This window comes from Propithecus coquereli, unplaced genomic scaffold (assembly GCF_000956105.1).
Source record: "Propithecus coquereli isolate 6110/MARCELLA unplaced genomic scaffold, Pcoq_1.0 Scaffold95, whole genome shotgun sequence".
Lineage (NCBI taxonomy): Eukaryota > Metazoa > Chordata > Mammalia > Primates > Indriidae > Propithecus > Propithecus coquereli.
Window position 1 is genome coordinate 2,415,480 of NW_012155840.1, and position 18,929 is coordinate 2,434,408.

At 39.3% G+C, this 18,929-nt stretch overlaps 1 protein-coding gene across 1 annotated transcript in view; it reads right to left on the reverse strand.

Moving 5' to 3' along the window:
- FREM1 (FRAS1 related extracellular matrix 1) overlaps positions 1-18,929 on the reverse strand; it is a 117,814-nt gene that overhangs the window by 89,819 nt on the left and 9,066 nt on the right. The window contains exons 4-9 of the mRNA XM_012665022.1: positions 18,148-18,344; positions 11,888-12,211; positions 9,608-9,716; positions 6,729-6,860; positions 3,763-4,107; positions 2,900-3,042 (exon numbers count right to left, since the gene is read on the reverse strand). Coding sequence (XP_012520476.1) covers positions 2,900-3,042; positions 3,763-4,107; positions 6,729-6,860; positions 9,608-9,716; positions 11,888-12,211; positions 18,148-18,344 — 1,250 coding nt within the window. The remainder of the gene's footprint in view (positions 1-2,899; positions 3,043-3,762; positions 4,108-6,728; positions 6,861-9,607; positions 9,717-11,887; positions 12,212-18,147; positions 18,345-18,929) is intronic.

The following is an 18,929-nucleotide window of genomic DNA, read 5'->3' on the forward strand; positions in this document are numbered from 1 at the left end:
GAATTATTCAAATTCCTTATCATGGCATCCGAGACCTCCTACAGTTTAGACACACTCTATTTTTCAATTTTATCTTCTACTTCCTTTCAACATTACTCCAACACTCTAGTTGCACACAAAAGACCATTCCTAGTCCTTGAGCATATGTCTATGCTTTGGATCATGTTGTTTCTTCAATCTAGGATGCTTTTCTCCTGCTTTCTCCAGCAATCTGAGTCTTTCTCACCCTTAAGTATCGTCTTGAAATGTTTCCCAATTTCTTAGAATTAATCGTTCCTGAATTTTGCTTATCCCTTGCTATGGTTTGAAGGGTTATGTCTCCTCCAAAACTCATACTGAAACTGAACCCCCAATGTAACAGTATTAAGAGGTGGGCCCTTAGGTGGTGATTTTAGTGCTTTATACAGGGGCTTGAGGAGGGGAGTTCATTCTTTCATCTCTTTTGCCATGTGAGGACATAGTATTTGGTCACTCAAGAGGATGCAGCAACAAGGCACCACTTTGGAAGCAGAAAGCAGCCCTCACCGGACACTGAAACTATTGGCGCCTTGGTCTTGGCCTTCTCAGCCTCCAGAACTGAGGAAATAAATTTCTATTATTTATATATTATCCAGTATCAGGTATTTTTTCATAGCAGCATAAATGGCCTAAGACAGAAATTAGTACTGAGAGTGGAGTGCTTATATATAAATACCGGAAAATGTGGAAGCAGTTCTAGAACTGGATAATGGGTAGAGACTGGAAGAATTTGGAGAAGCAGACTAGAAAAAGCCTACATTGCCATGAACGGACCGTAAAGGGCAATTCTAGTGAGAGCCTACAAGAGGGGGGCTATAGACAGGCCCTCCACCTTAGAGATTACATGACTGGTCGTAGTCAGAACGTTGGTAGAAATATGGGCAGTAAAAGCCATTCTGATGAGGTCCCAGATGGAAATGAGGAATATCTTATTGGAAACTGAAGGAAAGGCCATCCTTGTTATAAAGTGGCAAAGAACTTGGCAGAGTTGTGTCTGTGTTCTAGCACTTTGTGTAAGGCAGAACTTAAGAGTGAAGAACTAGGATATTTGGTGTAACAAATATCTGAGCAAAGTGTTGAGGGTGTTGCATGGTTTCTCTTGACTTCTTATAGTAAATATGAGAAGAGAGAAATGAATTAAAGATGGAATTTATAATCAAAAGGGAAGCAGAACTTAAAGATTTGGAAAATTCTCAGCCTGGCCATATAAAACATATATATAAAAAAAACGTGTTCAGGGGAGACCACCAAGAGTGTGGCCAAGTGCCCATTTGATAAGGAGTATCATATTGTGAGCCTGAATCTGAGGGTCAAGTTCAGGCTTATGGTGATTTGTATACTGATTTATCACTTTATATTCTGATTCCTTACAAGTCTGTGGCCATAGTAGACTGGAGGAACATAGGAGAAGCCAGTGAACAAGAGCCCAGGGTTTGTTTGAGCACTAGTTTTCCACTGTTTGCCTGGGATGGAATGTTTAATAATGTCTTTGTTACAATCAAATTTCAGTACATTGAGAACGCTTTATTTCTCCATGGAGTTTGTTAAAATGGGATTTTTCTCACCCACAGAAACACACACAATAATTGTTTGAACATGCATAAATATGTAAAGACACATCAACTTATGCATTTATAAAGCATGTTGAAAAATGTGCCCACCAAGAATTACTACAGGGACATAAAAAAGCATGCTTGTACATTCTTTTTACACAAAGAACACATTGGAGAATAAATTAGCATGGAAAATGGTCTCTTTGAAGGCACAATAACTATTGTTTCCTTATTAAATCCAGTTTTTCAATTAAGTGGAGCCTCGCTGATCCACACTATAGCTGGAAAGTCCCACAGAGAATTTCTGAACTTTGTAGATTAGCAAAATACTATAATTGGAAAAAAAAATCTTAACACAGACTCCAGGAGACTAGAGAAATGACTGTCATTGTGTTTCTTTATTTTGATAACTGGATTTAGTTTTCAATTATTGAAATGCTTTATAATGGATAGTAAACATGCTGTAAACTTTTGTTAAAGTAATAAAAGGATAGAGACAAGGGAATTAATTTATTGAGCACCTACTAAGTACCAGGTACTCATTGAGCTACTAGCTATCTTGTTTGATCCTGACACTACTTCACTATAAGAGCCATGGCTATTATAGTTTTTTTTCTTACCCCTACTACCAACCACCCTCTCCTTGCAAGGAGTCTACCCTATTAACATTGTCCAAACACTACACTGACTCTACTTTCTGTTATTTCTATACAGTAATGTTTGCTTAAACCTATTCTGCATCCTTTACATTTAAATGATATCCCCTAGTGGTAGGAAAACTCAGATCTTCAAAGACAGCAATAAATAATAGCTAATTTATTTATTGAATGTTTACGATGTATCAAAAAGTTCTCAGTACTTTATATGTATTATCTCACTTACCCTCACAGTAACTCTGAAGTAAGTTTCTATTATTACCTGTTTCACAGATAAGGAGACTGGGGCTCAGACTGTCCAGTTAGTCCTGTCAAGTTCAAGAGGGAAACTCAGGCAATCTAACCCTAGAGCCTATACTTTAATCATTACATATAAATAAGTGGGGGTTTTTTGTGTCACGAGGCAAGCAGATTTTGTGAAATGTTCTATTGCAAAAAGGTCCCATAGTTAATTAACCTTGGAGCACTGGATACATAGAAATTTACAAAACTACATAGAAGAGTAAATATTTGAATAATCCTGTTGTAAAGAAATCTGCTTAATGTTGCTTAATCCATTGCGACTCAAATTTTGAACCTTGAAATTTGTTTTTGTGTGGTTTCTAATTACATCTCCCAGAATTAATATCTACGCACAAGACTTTGAGAAAGTCTTCGGAAATGGTCTCTTACCTGTGGCAATGAGAGATTTGGAGGTTCATGGCTGTCCCACAGGACAAATTCAAAAGAATCCTCGAAGATTTCTCCACCAAAGTGACGATAGTAAATGACGCCATTGAACAGATCTCTCTGAAGGAAGCCAGGAACAGGATAGCCTATTGGGTCCACAAAATATCATATACTTTTGTATGAGTCTACCAGGTGTTGGGGTACAATGATATTGGACTCATCTTTAAAATTCTTCTCTGCCTAGTCTGTTATATGCACCCAAGGAATCTGCATTAAATGTTTTAATCAAAGTTTATAAATAGTAAAGAAAAAACTAAAATTGTTACACCTGTCTTAATATATAGAAAAATTAACATTAGAAAAATGTTTTCAAGAAACATAGTCTTACTTGAAATATACAAAGTAACACTATTTACTTGGTCCCTCTTTTGTAAAACTCCTGACCTACCTACTTGAAGAAGTAGTTATAAAATAATTCCAACAAAATGCAAACAAATGTTATTCATGAAATCACTTTACCAATAATCTAGAATAGGCCACACATCTCTTGAGATTTATTTGTTCTATCACCTTGCTTGGCAAACTTAATTTTTTATAGTGCAATGATTACCTGGAGGCTCAGTTCTGGAACTTTCTAGATAAATAGATCAACTTGGATAGATCAACTCAGATAGATCAACTTAACTTCTCTAAGTCTTAGGCTTTCTGTCTATACAATGGGAATAATAATAATATCTTACTTCAGAAACTTGATGTTCACCTTAGTCAAATTCTGACACAATATCAGCACACCCCCAAGGGTGCACAGAAAGTTCCGTATGGAAGAATCAATTCCATTCAAATGAACTTGACTGCACAGAACTCACCTATCAGTCCTGGCCCTGGCTTCTTCATGATCTCTCCAGCCTGTGGGGGCTTTGTGATATTAAAGAAGACGTAGTCATCACTGGAGTCCACGTCGGACGCTCTCAGCATGGAACCCTGGACCATGATGGTCTGCCCCTCCTCCAGTTCAATCACAACGTTGGTTATGAGGAACGGGGGACTATCATCTTTGGGCAAGATGTTGATGGGAAATTTGTGATGGATGCTGTGATGGCCATCAAATATCCTGAAGACCACAAAGTCTTTAGTGGAGTCACTGTCGTCGTGATGATAGCGAACAACTCCCGCCTGAAGGTCAGCCACGGTGAAGAGAAATCCTTTCCCCCCTGATGCAAAGGGTAGAGATGGAACAGGTTGAACAAGGGAGCATAGAGGCAGAAGCTCTGGTCTATGGAGACAAAATATCAGTCAGGAGAAGATGCGAAGGACAATGCAACAGCCCATACTTCCCTCACCTAGAAAAACAAGTCAATTTAGTGGGTTCTGGTATACCACAGATCTAGTTTTGAATATTGGCTCTAACACTTATTAGCTATGTGAACTTGGGCAAGGCATTTAATCTGTGATACTCATCTATAAAACAGGGAGACTAATACTGTGATGGCTAACTTTATCTGTCAACTTGTCTAGGCTAAGAAATGCCCAAGTAACTGATAAACCATTATTTCTGGGAGGTTCTGTGAAGAGGGTGTTTCTGGAAGAGATTAGCACTTGAATTAGTAGACTGGGTAAAGATTGCCCTCACCAGTGTGGGCAGGTATCATCTAATCTGTTGAGGGTCCGAATAGAACAAAAAAGCAAAGGAAAGGCCAATTCTCTCTCTCCTCTGGAGCTGGGACTTCCTTGAACATTAGAGCTCCTGGCTCTTGGGACTTCAGACTTTGGGACTTAAACCAGACACCCTCTCACACTCAATCTGACCCTCAATCCCCTAACCCTGGCCCACCTCCCAACTCCTCCCCACCTCCAGCTTCTCAAGCCTTAACCTTGGACTAGGAGTCACACCATCAACTCCCCTGGTTCTCAGACCTCCAGACTAGGACTGATTACTCCTCGTTCTCCAACAGCATATTATGGAACTTCTCAGCCATATTATATTCCATATTATGAACTTCTCAGTAATTATATAAGCCAATTCCCATAATAAATCTCCTCTTACGTCTATCTCTATACATTCTATTAGTTTGTTTCTCTGGAGAACCCTGAGTAATACAAATACCTACCTCATAATCTATAGCAAGAATGAGAGAACTTAAACACTAGTAAGCCTACAATAAATATTCGTTATTCTTCAACTCATTATCTTCTTATATGGCAGCAGCTCTTAGAGGATTGATCTCAAACCAGCTGCATCATCTGGGAAGTTGGTAGAAATGCAAGTTCTCAGGTCCCACCCTAGACCTCAGAAATTCTGGAGGTGGAACCCAACAATTTGTGTTTTATCAAGCCCTCCAGGAGCATTTCATGCATGCTAAAGTTTGAGAATTACTGGCTTAAAGACCAAGAACTAGAGTTCTAATATCAAATAGACTGGGTTCAAACCCCAGTTCTGCCACTTTCTGGGTGTATAACCTTAGATAAGTCAACTTGTGTAAGTTTCAAGTTATGCTTTTGTAAAATGGTAATAAATATAGTATCTAACTTCATAAAGTTGATATCAGACAAATGAGATAAAGTATGCAGAATGCTTAGCACAGTGTCTGGCACAAAGTAAATGTTTAATAAATGTTAGTACTACTTTCTACCTCCTCTGAGCCTGGAATACCATTGCACTATGGTCTACCACTCCCTGCTTCATTTCTACAGTATTAATAGACATCGCTTCATTTCCTGAAGACTATTACAATTCTTGATAAAAGGTGTATCTCATTACTCTCCTCACAACATATGGCTGTATTTAAAGACCTTAGAGAATAAATGATTAAGCATTTACCTGCCCAGTCGCCACTTTATACTTCTTCCTCACTACCAGAATCCTAGTTTAAGTTGGCATGGCAATATGACCATTTAAAAATACTCAGGTTCCCAGACTCCATGCACCAAGGGGTTGGAGGTAACATAGTTTGGTAAGAAGATAATAAGTGGAAATTGTATTGTGCTCCTGGGAAAACTTGTTAAATAGAGCAAACTTAGATGGCATGGCTTCTTTTACTGTTCTTTCTATTTCTTCCAGCCTTCAAGACATGAAGAAAATAACTCCAATTTTTAAATCACTGTACTTGGGTTTCTCCTACATGCAACTGAACACCACCCATCCTAACTCATACACCTGGGTTTAAACCAGCATCCCAGTATCCTGGGATTAGGTAGGAGAATTTATCATGAATTTAGCATTTTAATTTTTATTTTAGAATCCCCTAATCACAAATGATGATAAGAGGTTTCAGTTTTAAAGTTAGGCAAACTAAGAGGATAATTGAATTAAAGCCTTTGAGTTAATTAAAAGGAATGGATTATTTTATTATAAAGCATACAAATTATTTTTATTAGGTTAGTACTTTGTTAACTATCACACTTTAAATTATAAATTCATTTCTTTTAAACCATGACAACTACTACTAATAACATTATTACTAAAGTATTAAAAACAAAAGTTTTTCTGTTTTTCAATGTATTTCTCTAAAGCAGGGAAATAGTGTCCTCCAACTGGGAAAAAATAATCAGTTAAGGAGTATATTTAGTGGGAGCCCTGCATAGGATCCAGAAAACAAAACTGAGATTTCAATAATGAGCCAAGCACATGGTACTGTTCATAAATGGTTATACGTGGATTTGAGCATTCTAACACAAAAGCTGATGGTTTCAAGATATTCAGATTTTCTGGACATGACACTGTTATTTAGAAATGGGGCACAAGAGCTGCTACATATATCCTATTAAATATGATTTGCTTTTGAAGAAAATGCTTCCTGGGTTCTTTTCTAGGTTACAAAGGTGGATCATTCACCTCTTAATGTAAGCCGTCCATGCTTTAGGCCATCAGCGGTGACTAACCGGACAGCACCAATGTCATCATTGTCTACAATCTGAAACTGTTCCCAAGTGATGGCCCGAGACTGCCCCTCTAGAAGATTCAGACCTACAAGAGAAAGTAAAAAAGTGTCTGGAAAGTTCTGTCACATGCCAACATGCTTGCTTAAAGAAAAAATTAATGAATTTTTCTACTCATGAAACTTTCTGCAAGTTATACCTTCAAAAGCTTTTCAAGAAGCTGGAAAGTAGCTTTTATTCCTATTAAAATTTTTATTTTTAGTACTATTATATTACAACTGGTTCATTATGATATATCCTTTAGAAGTATGATGGTTCCAGAAAATAAGTACTGAAGGAAAGAATAGACGTTACATTCACAATGATCTCTGGTTAAAAGAAGTCCTCGAGGAATTTTTCAAATGCTACATCTAGACATTTTAAAAGGGAAAAAGAATCCAAGGGCTTTTCCTACAATTTATGAGTGCACAGGTAGCCCTCAGGGTGGAGAACGTAAAGTGGGGCGGGTGGTGGAGGTGTTTAATGGTGACAGACATGAAGTGCTCGACGCTTTGCAATGATGTCTGTATTCTAGTGTAGATTCTAACAGGAAGGGATTTTTGTAACTGAAGGAATTAAAATAAAACCTTCTCCTTGGACTCAGCATGCTGGAGGAAATCTGTGGCGAGAGATTTGCTTGTTGGTCAGAGCAGGAAGGATACAGGCCCTGAACTAACCACTCAGGTAAGAGACAGGGAGCTGTAGCGTCATCAAACATTCCCATTACCCGATAGAGCTGGGAGCCAACAGATTGCAGAGAATCTTGAAAAGGAGCAGAGCTTTTTAAAGAAACAAGCTGACAAAATTTAAAGGCAGTGTTCTGGTGGATCTAGTTTATGGCTTCCCCTCAAATCTGCCAGCTTTACTGCCTCCCTGGCCTTGACAAGTTGCCTGCTTTCCAGCTGGAGCAGCCCCATCCCAAAGTTCCCATGGGCTTCAAAACTGTAAAGTCCTCCCGCGACTATTGTCTCATCTTTTGATGCAGCTGCTTACCTCAACTGCCCGCTGGTAGCATGACCTCCCTTGTGACTGCGGGCTGCTAAGACAGACCAGGTATCGCAACTTGGACATGTGGGGAGTTAATATTCAGTGAGGTAAACTTTAATCAAACTTTAACCAAGAAACAGGAAATGGGAACAAACTGACCATTCGGAGATTGTTCACCTTTTTCCCACCCCACTGCCAACTCTTCCCAGACACAGTGGTTCCATCTTCTCCCTGGAGGCATAGGCACTACAGAGCAATCTGCTTTATCTTATTGTAAGGCGGTGACCAGCTCAGCCATACCGCCTTTTTATTTGCTTCTCCCCTTACTCTTGTTTTCAGTATAAGGTTAATATATATGATCTGTCTTAGGGTCTGGTTTCTGGGGAAACTGAGCTAATACGTACAATATATAATAAAAGAAAGAGAGAAAGAGAGAAGGAAGGAAGGAAAGAGAGAGAGAAAGAAAGAAAGAGGGAGGGAGGGAGGAAGGAAGGGAGGAAAGAAAGAAAGAAGGAAGGAAGGAAGGAAGAGAGACGAAGAAAGGAAGGAAGGGAAGGAGGGAGGAGAAACACATACAAGGAATCTCCATGACTGGTAGTGCAGTTTTGAAGCCACAACCACACAGTACAGCTATAAGGCATTGTGGGACCCAGCAGAGAAGCAACCAAGAAGACTAGAAATATATACCGCAAAATATTAACACTGGTCATATCTTCATAATTAATAGTGAATGATTTTAATTTTGTACAATATATTCTCCAAATTTTTGATGATGGCACACATTAAGTTCACAATGAGAAATTATTTTTAAAAGGATTCTGGTGTCCAAAACTTCCAAAATCAGATTTGGAGCTCTCTTAGCAAGCCTGTGTGTCACAGATGACATATACACGTACAGAATACTCCATCTCTATACTCAAGCAATAATCTATGCAACATGTAATTATTATGAAACTTTAGGTTACCAATTCCTTCCTTTCTCTCATTATCCCTCTAACAGAGGTAAAGCGGGACATAGAGCCAGAATTATAAATCAAGGCTACTCAACCTACGTTCCCCATCTTTACTGAAACTCTCATACATACAAAGACATATGTGCATGTGTATATACACATGCACACGCACACGCACACACCCCAAGAGGAAACTTGTTCAGGCTGCCACCTGAGGATTTAAATCAGACACAGATAACTCATATTTTCCCCTTAAGACACCTACCATGGGTGCTTATAGGTATGTTTTAAATGCTATTGATGAGATCAATGAGAAAGGAAAAATCTTCATTTATATTCCACATTTACATCTGATCTAAATACATACATTACATTATGAGCCCACTCAGAATTGAGAGGCAGTACAAAGCCTTTTTCCCTAAAGCAGTTAAAGCTCTTATGTATTTTGCTTTCCATGCAACCCAACACAAAAGTAGGACAATGGATTACAAAGGCTGCACCTTTCTCCAATCCTCTGAACAATTTGAGTTAGAGACTTTTTTTCTCTCAGTCCAACTCTAGCTCAACATCACAAGTAGTCACTTTTTTTTGCTTCATTTAGTTCAAAGGTGTCCTTTGGCTTATTTTCTGCAGAGGAAAGGACTTGGCATCAGGACACAGGAATCCTGGATTTACATTTCTCACCCTGCCACTAGCAATAAACAAAACAAAAACAACTATCTGATGCCCTCATCTGTCTGGGTTTTAGTTGCCTCATGGGTGAATTGGGGGTAAAACTACCTTTCTTTCCCGACCCATCTACTGTCTTGTATTCCCTTTGGGGCTATGTGGCTTGGTGCCTTATACTGAATTTCACCTGTGTTCCAGGATACTCGGGGGGCGTTGGTATCTGCGGTTCTGATGGAGATGTGGACGGCAATAGGTGCACTCCTTTCAAAGAAGAAGTCGAACACCTCCAACTCTACCTGTAAACAAACACATGCGTATGAACCACACACCGACAAGTTACAGCATAAAGTAGCATCAATTCTAGGGGATATCCACAGATGGAGGCAAAAGTGGATTCAGGTTTCTGCTGCTCCCAGATCTCATCTTTGACAACCTGATTTCACTTTTTCAGACTCTAAATCTTGTTCCTTAGTTTATCGGTATTTTCACATTTTCTTCTCCATAAAAGAATTTATTAATCTGAAATTAGCAAATCTGCTGGAGAAGTGTCTCTGCATTTGCTCAGGAGACTGTCTCGGTCCAACATTAACCACTCGAATCTCTCTCAAAGGCGGAGGATCTAGAGCAGTGGTTGATCTTGTCCCCCCAGGGGACGTTGGGGAATGTCAGGAGACATTTTTAGTTTCACAAGTAGGTGTGTGAGAAGGTGCTACTGGCATCTAGTGGGTAGAGGCCAGGGATACCAGCATCCTACCATGCACAGGTCCGCCCCCACAACAAAGAGTTATCTCATCCAAAATGTCAGTGATGCTCCTATTAAGAAACTCTGATCTAGAGGCATTTTTCCCACTAGACATGTTTTTAAATACCTAAATTTTATTTGCTCTCACGAAATCCATAACTAATAGGTAGGGGCTATGTGATAAGTTTTGAACTTTATTATGTGCTATGTAGGTATTGCACCAGATGTTGACAGAGAAGGATGAGGTATGACACAGAAACATGAGGCACACCGCCTACTTTTGAAGAATGTATGGTCCACCAGAGAGGATAATAAGAGAAATAATCAGGCAGCAATATATCAGCAAATACCGAATAACAAAAGAAATCAATTCAAGGCTGTCAAAGCAACAGACTGAAAATGAAATGCTACGTGGGCAGGAGATGCCTTTTTTAGAGGTGTGATGTAAATACGTATTAGGCTGGGCCCTCGGCCCAGGGCTTGCAGCCCGCACGGTCTGAAAAGCACATTGTCTCCACTGAGAAAATTGAGAGTTACCTTCTAACAAAAAAATCACACATTTGCACAGGTTCTGCTTTAAGATTACATTATATAATGGCAGAAAATACACACAGGAAGTAGCCAGAAAAGCGGTGCTCTATTTGTGAGCTCGAGGTAAAACCAGACGTGTAACGAGAAATTACTTCATAACAGGGAAGGCCTGAGAGGCAAGGGCAGGAAAGAAAAAACAGCTGCCACATACTATGATGAAGGGAAAAGAACAAAAGCAAAGGGCAAAGCACAGCATTTATAGTCTAAAGTCTGCCCTTGAGGGTAAATGTGGAAGATGCCTAAATTACATGGAGAACAATTTGGTAACCCCAGGGACGCTCATTTTCCTTAATAAAGCTGAACTCAAGTCTGTATCAATCTGCTCACTTAAAATTCCCAGCCTATTTGAATCAATGCTGGTAGGTCTTTAAGCATATGAAGCGTTATTATGTGTAAGACTGTAACCAGCTGTTCTCCACTCCCATTGAGTACAAACCCAGTAGAAAGAGGCTCAACCTGCAGCAAAAGGGATCTAGATTAGACAGCGGGAGGACTTTCCTGATGGAAAGTGTTCGATAGTGAAATTAGTTATCAAATAAGACTATGGAATCTCCTACCCTGAGTCAGTGTTAACAATTAAAATTAAGGACCTACCCCATAAAAAGCTCTCACAAAAAGGAATAAAAGAATTTATTAATAAAAGAACCATAAAAATACTCATCTCTAACGTCAATGGTCTGTATGATGCAGAAAGGCTACCGAGGGCTATCAGAGTTCTCAAACCCATGAGCCCTGGGCTGAATGTGGCCCTCAGAAATATTTTGTAGCTGGTACTACATGTTTTAAAATTTGTAATTATGTTTTCTATATTTAAAAATTGAAAAATTTTTACAAAAAAATACATAGTTTTGCAAATTCTCTTGACAAATGAGAGCTATAGCAACACTGAGCACATCTGTATTCTCACAGGACAGCAACCAGGCCAAGCTGGGAGGCAGCTGCTTCCTGAGGTGTCAGCTCTTTCTTCAGTTTGGAGTCACCTACCTGGCTCCTCTAGGCATGTAGTTTGCATTCTGATTTACAGAGATTGGTTCTCTTCTGAGGCCAGGATTGTGCAAATGAACCTGAGGATTAACGAAAGGGGCCTCTTAAATAACTCTGTGAATACCAACGAGGCCGGACGCTTTGTCTCACCTCGTAATGTCTCCTCTCAGAGTGGCTGCTGTTTGGTGGCTGATAGGCAATCTGCATGTCACTGAGATCTTTCCAGGTGAATGAGGAGATTGGTCTGGTGTGATCCAACAGGTGAGTCACATAGCCCTGGAGTGGGGCTTTAGTGATGTTGAACACCAGCAAGGGCTTGGGGGTCTCATCTTCTTCGCAGTCCAGAACTGATGTAGTCAAAGAGGTCAGGATGAATTGATCCACTTCCAGGGTAAACATGGCCATGAATGCAGCCCTCGGAATCTGATTCGGAATGCCGGCTCTGATATAGACGGGCAACCACGCACTCTCTGACTTTTGAAGGAGAAAGAAAACATAAGGGAGGAGATAATGATAACAGGAATGAAGCTATATCATACAGGGTTAATAGCATGATGTTTAATATAGCCACAGCCTAGAGGCTTTATCCAGCAGTGATCTGAAACCTGGCCACACATGACAGTCACCTGGGGAGACTGTAACATATACTCATAATCAGGATCCATCTCCAGAGGTTCTCATTTAATTGTGCCAACAAGGGGACCAGAAAACCAGTATTTTTAGAGTTCCTTGGTGACTGTAATATGTAGCCAGGGTTAAGAAGGAAGCACCTATTTTGGCATCAGAAGGAACTGTGCTTATCATTCTATCTCCAGCACTTTTCATTTGTGTGTCTTTATTTTTTTATTTTTTTTAAACAGAGTCCAGTTCTGTTGCCCGAGCTACAGTACAATGGTGTGATCGTAGCTCACTACAACCTCAAATTCCTAGGCTCAAGCAATCCTCCTGCCTCAGCCTCCAGAGTAGCTGGGACTATAGGCGTGCACCACCACACCTGGCTAATTTTTGTGTTTTCTGTAGAGATGGGGTCTCTTTATGTTGCTCAAGCAGGTCTTGAACTCCCGGCCTCAAGTGATCCTTCGGCCTCAAGTGATCCTTCTGCCTCAGCCTCCCAAAGTGTTAGGATTACAGGCGTGAGCCACTGCGCCCAGCCTAATTTGTGGGACTTTAGACAAGTTTCTCCTAAGTCTCATTTTCCTTTCATCTGTAAATGGAAATACGAGACTCCCAAGTACTAAGTGAGAACCAAGTGAAATAGCCTAAGTAAAGCAGTTTCTGGCAAACACCAAAAACCTCCTCTAGCCACTATGCTTACCTCCTTTCATGTGGTTTTAAAGTGTGCAGGAAAAAGACGAAGGAAAAATGTCTTTATAATTCAGTTCTCATGCAACTAAAGGATGGTTTCTCGGTTGTCTAGTTAGTTAAAGACCCTGGGTCTCCGAGTGCGGGGTAGGTATTGGGGATTGCAAGTGACTACTCAGGCTAGGAACGCAACCTCCCAAAGTGAGAGCCATGAATAAGAGACCCCCCCAAAGAAACCATGAAACTGCATCATGAGATCTGAGGTATCAACAAGTGCTGTGGGAAGGGAGAATCCTTACAGCAGTCAATGCTGGCTAGCACAGGATTCCATATATCCTCTTGTTGAGAGAACCAGGCTCAATTATCAAAATCATATTAGTCTAATACTACCTAACACTGGATATTGGACTAGGAGTTGTAATCTATATGTAACAGAATGCTAAAAAGGGAATTCTTCTTGGCTCAGTCTTAACTGAAGTCCAATAAAAGGGATATCAGATTTCAAAGTGAACATAAGACAGATACTATAATATACTGAATTTGCAAAGCAAATTGCCTGGAACTGGTTCCAGACCAGTTTCTCTAAAGAAAGCACAAAAATTAGCCAGGTGTGGTGGTGCACACCTATAGTCCCAGGTAGAATCCTCTCACTCACTTAAGAATATAAAAAGATCGATAGAGGTAAGAGAAAGCGATTTATTTGGAAAGAGGCATGCTGTGCTGAGTCACTTCCCCGACCCTCAACATCACACACTCCCATGAAGCAGGGAGATTGGGGAAATGCTACTTCCCTTGTCTCAGGTGTCAAGAGAGAAGTTTCCTTGAGATCAGCCTTAAAATGTGTTTCTTGCAGGTGGAGTGCGCAGAGGGCTGATGTGGAGCTCCTGCTGGAGGAAGCTAAGTGGCCAGAAGCAGAAGAATAATGACAGCGGTGCTGCAATCAGTCTATCCCTGTTTGTGGCAGCAAGGGACATGTGGGTTTGGGTGCTCCCAGATATGGGCCAAGTCGGACAGGGTGCTGGTCTGGGGTCTTCCTGGACCCTGACCTTTAGAAAGCATCCTTTCAAGGCGAAAAATCCAGCAGCAAAAAGCTGGAGATGGAAATCATATCCTAGGGGCTGCAGGAGAAATTTTAAGTGACCACTCAGGCTAGAAACACATCCTCCCAGGACGGGAGAGCTACGAGTGCGAGACCTCTGCAATGGGGCTCTCCAGAGAAACTCCTGAGACAAAGAAGAGCTTGAAACACCTCCCAGGCTCAGGGAGCATGAAATCTTATTTCATCAGTGCCTGATCAAATAGGATCTGTTTCCAGCATTCCCCCAAAACTCCCCCTGCCACTAGCCTTAAAGTTCAGAAACTAGCTAGAAAGCTCAGAAGAGAGAAGTGCAAGAAAGAAATAGAAAAGAAGACAGTCAATCCCTCCCCTTCTCTTCCCAGTGCATAGTTGACAAAGACAAATGAATGATAGATTGACACACTCCAGGATTTGGATATCTACTCTTCATGTGCCATTGGGGAAAAAGTTATTGGAAGATACATAATTAGAAAACTCAAGATTTAAAAGGACTAGTAAACACTGAGACCAATTAAGTCTAGAGTTAAGTCTAAATAAATATGTTATTTTAAACATGGTAATAAAATGGATACACATGTCAAAAGAGCTTACTTGAAATAAATGACAGATGATAGAAATAATAAGGTATAACAATGGTATGCTAGAACTGAAATTGCAAATTATATAAACAAAGCAATTGCCAGGAGAAACGATCAATTGGATCCATTCTCCCCAGACAGGAAAGAGCCAAGAGACCCCATTTCATTTGTTTACATTGAATATTGTAAATATAGATTGAAGAATATTTTTAAATTCAGAATTAAATCAAAATAAAACATAAAGTGGGATAAAGGATTTCCAAATAAATAACGATAAAAGCAAAGAAAAAAATACCTATCATGCAAGATAATGTTTTCATTAACAAGAAAGCATAAAATAAGATGATAAAAAAGTGTGTATTCATTTTTACCTCAAACATGAATAGTTTACATTTTCTTATTCAAGACAAATATTCTAAAATTCAATGAAAATGTCTAATTATACGTACCTTACAAGAAAGGCACTTAAAATCAAATTATATAGAAAGATTAAAAGTAAAAGGATGATCCAAACTTATCATGTAAGGGAAAGAGCAGAGGGACCACATTAATTTCAGAAGATGAATTCATGGCAAAAACATTAGAATGGACAACGTGGGCAGCTGATATTGATAAAATATATAAGACAAGGATTCTTATAAACAATATTATATTTAATATTGTTCTGGCCAAACCAGTGGGAAATAGAGCAGAAATAAGAGGAATAATTACAGGGGGGAAAAAGGGACAAAATTATCATCATTAGTGAAAGATATAATTATGGTCTTTAAAAGCCCAAAGAATTGAAAATTTCTTAAAATAATTGAATTCAGGAAAGAAGCCAGATAAGAGAAAATTATATCAAAAAATAGCTTGCCTATTTATCATCAATAACCAATGAGAAGATATAATGGGGGAAAGATTCTATTCATAATAGTTTCACAGAAACAAACTGCCTAGGACTGGACTTAATTAATAAGTGTGTTCGATGTACATGAAGGAAACCATAAACTTCACAGACACATATAAAAGAACATTTGCCCAGAGAAAGTGAGGTACCGCATTTCTGGAAGAGAAGGCTCAATATGGTTCATGTTCTATTATTCCAATCCTTCCCCAAATAATTTATAGTTTAATCCAATACTGATAAAAATCCGTAAGGGGCTTTTTTTTTCTGAAACTGACATAAATGACTTAAGTATTTATCTGGAACTAAGACTAGGTGAGAATGACGATGAAAATTTTGAATGAGAGTGATGAGGAAGAACTTGCCTGTAAGACATTAAATTGTATTATAGACCTATTATATTTAGAATCACGTGGCACTGGCTGGCACAACAATAAGTAGGGACAAAAGAGCTAGCCTTGAAATAGTATACATTACATCTTTCTGTACAATAGAAGAATCATCTCAAATCAATGGGAAATAAGTTAATTGTTCAACAAATAGCGTTGAAAATGTGGGCTATTTGGAAAAAACTGTTGCTTGTATTTCACCATATAATAAAATTTATTTCAGGTGGATTAAAAAGGCAACTATAAAGAAGAATACCTTTAAAAAATCTAGAAGAAATTATGGGTGAATGATCATTTAGTCACTTGGTGAGAATGGGCTGTACAACCATAAAAAAAAAACAAAAGAACAAGATACAAAACTTCACATACGGTATAAATTCAATTCCATAAAACAAAACCAACTCTGGCGTGCCTGTCTCCCACCATGTGTGTGTGTGTGCGTGTGTGTGTGTGTGTGTGTGTGTATGTGTCTAAAAATGGTGGAAATACACGTAGTTTTATTTTCTTCTTACTTTGCTTTCTATGTTGTTTAATATTCTCTGCAGTGAGCATATTACTTCTATATTCAGAAACAAATCTATTTTATGACATGCCAAATTAAGTATGGACTAAGTTAATGCTAAATAAAGCAAGAAGGTCAGTTAAAGGGGTAAACTCCCAATAAAACAGATTTTGAAATATAAACAAATAAAGCCCTAACTCAATAATAGTGAGAAAAAGTAAGAAAAGTAAGAAAGAAATACAGCATTAATTTTTTTAATGGATGTAATAAATCATTAAAAGTGAAAGGAATTTTGTGTCAAAACAAACAGAAAACATCTACTAGTTGTCAGCAGACCTAGAGTTTAGGTCCTGGCCCAGCCATAAAACAGCCATGTTACGTGTGGGCAAGAGACAGTGGTTCTTTGGGCCACGACTATACAATAAGAGGCGTGGGCTGAACCCAAACATGGCTGATCATCAGTTTTTTACAGGATGGCTTTTTAAACCAGCAAAATATGCACAGTGCTTACTATGTGCCAGGTTTTGTGCCAAGCGCTTGGTAAGTATTGTCTCATTTAATCCTCCCAGTTACTCTAAGAAGTAAGTGTTATTATTATCATTTTAAGATGAAGAAAATGAAACATAAAGTCCAAAGTCACACAGCTAGTTAAGTAAACATTTTAACCCAGGCAATCTGGGCCCAGCATTTGTGCTCTTAATAGTAACATTAGACTCAGAAATTTATCCTTTAAAAACTCCCAAGTGATTTATTTACCTGATCAATTTGACCAGTCTACCTCAAAGACTTGTACAGATCTCAATTCTAAAATTCTATGATGCTGTTTTATCATTGATGCTGTTTTATCATTTCCTTATCTCTTGTCTTATCAATGTCTTGAGGTAATAATGTTCAGTGTTTGAATGGGCCCCTTAAGAGAAATCCTTGTGAGAAACCAGATTGTGAAAGATGGAGGCTTTTCCAAATGCCATCTTGGATCATCTTCTATCAGCACAAAATTTGAGCTGTTTCAGCAGGTATGTAGTTGCCCCAGTGTCCCAAATAAACAAATTACAAAGTATGTGAATCAACAGAATAGCACATTAAATATTTCATATAAATTGATTCTACTTTCCATCATTATTTTAACATAAAGAGATCAAGAGAAGGAAAGGCAGGAGAATAAAGAGACTGGAAGATGAAAGAGGTCTTTGGAAATCTGTCTCCTTGACAACCTGGCCCTCCATCCCAAAGTCTGGAAGGGTGAAAAATTTGTGACAATCATAAAAGTGGGACTGAGGTTCTCCTCCCTCCTGGTTTCCTGTGGCCTTGCAGAATGGACCCCCTGATTTCAAGAAGGAGAAAAGGAAGCATCAAGGAGAAGGTGTTACGAGAGATCAGACGACAAGCTGAAGAGCGTTGGAGGTGAAGAAGGAAGAAGGTTAGCACGTAACTAGCCCCAGTGCTCCCCAAGTTGCCTCAGTGATGGTAGAGCTAGAAGGAACCAGACGAGGGAAATTACACACTAATATTATATACGAAAGCTACTGTTTTAAGCACTTACTGGAAGAACAAACAAGCCTGCAGTTCCAACGACTCACTGGCAGTTTCACCCACAATAGCACAAGCACCCCATGGAATTGGCTCTGTTACTGTGAATCAGCTGGGGACGCTGACACGGAACCCCAAACTCTACCTTGTACACGATTTTACTCCTGCTATCTGTGAGGTCCAGTCGGATGGAGATATAATCGATGTTGGGCGAAGGGGGAGCCATGTGTTGATAGCGAAGCCTCATCAGCAGGAACTCCTCACAGCTTACTTTCAGACTTCCTATTTTCTTCAGTCCCAGGGGACAGCTTCCACCTGGACACTTCAGTTCTGTTCCCACGTCTAAAATGTACAGCATTGTATTAAGATAGTCAGTTGAACATAACAGTTGTCAAATTTAAAAAGCAATACTGCCTCCCATGGATACTTATTCCTGCTCAAGTCCCCAAGAATACTCATGTGTCCCTACTCATTCACTGAGCGGGTGCTCATTATTCTGAAAGTCTGTAATTTCCTTTAGTGGAAAGCAGTTGACTAGTTGTTTCATCAGGCTCTTGCCCACCACAAGTTACACTGAGATAAAAAATAATAAAATGTGTTTTCTGATGTTTGAACATCTCTGGCCAACAGGCCAGTGGTTCACTAGAGCTTTCTACAGACCAGCTCCCATCTTTTCTTTGCAGCACCAGCTGCCATGTCTCCATTGTCCAATCTCTACTGGACTGTTGTACGCACTGAAATTCTCTCCCTATTGTGCTTACCATACACTCAAATCCTACATATCCTTCTATGTCATAATCTTTTTACTAAACCTTCCGTTACATAGTCTTTGACCACCTGAACCAACCCACTCTCACTCTGAAAATCGTAATTGTCTCTCCAGTAGTCTTCATGTCTCTGTCTAATTGTATTTTTCACTCTTGTATG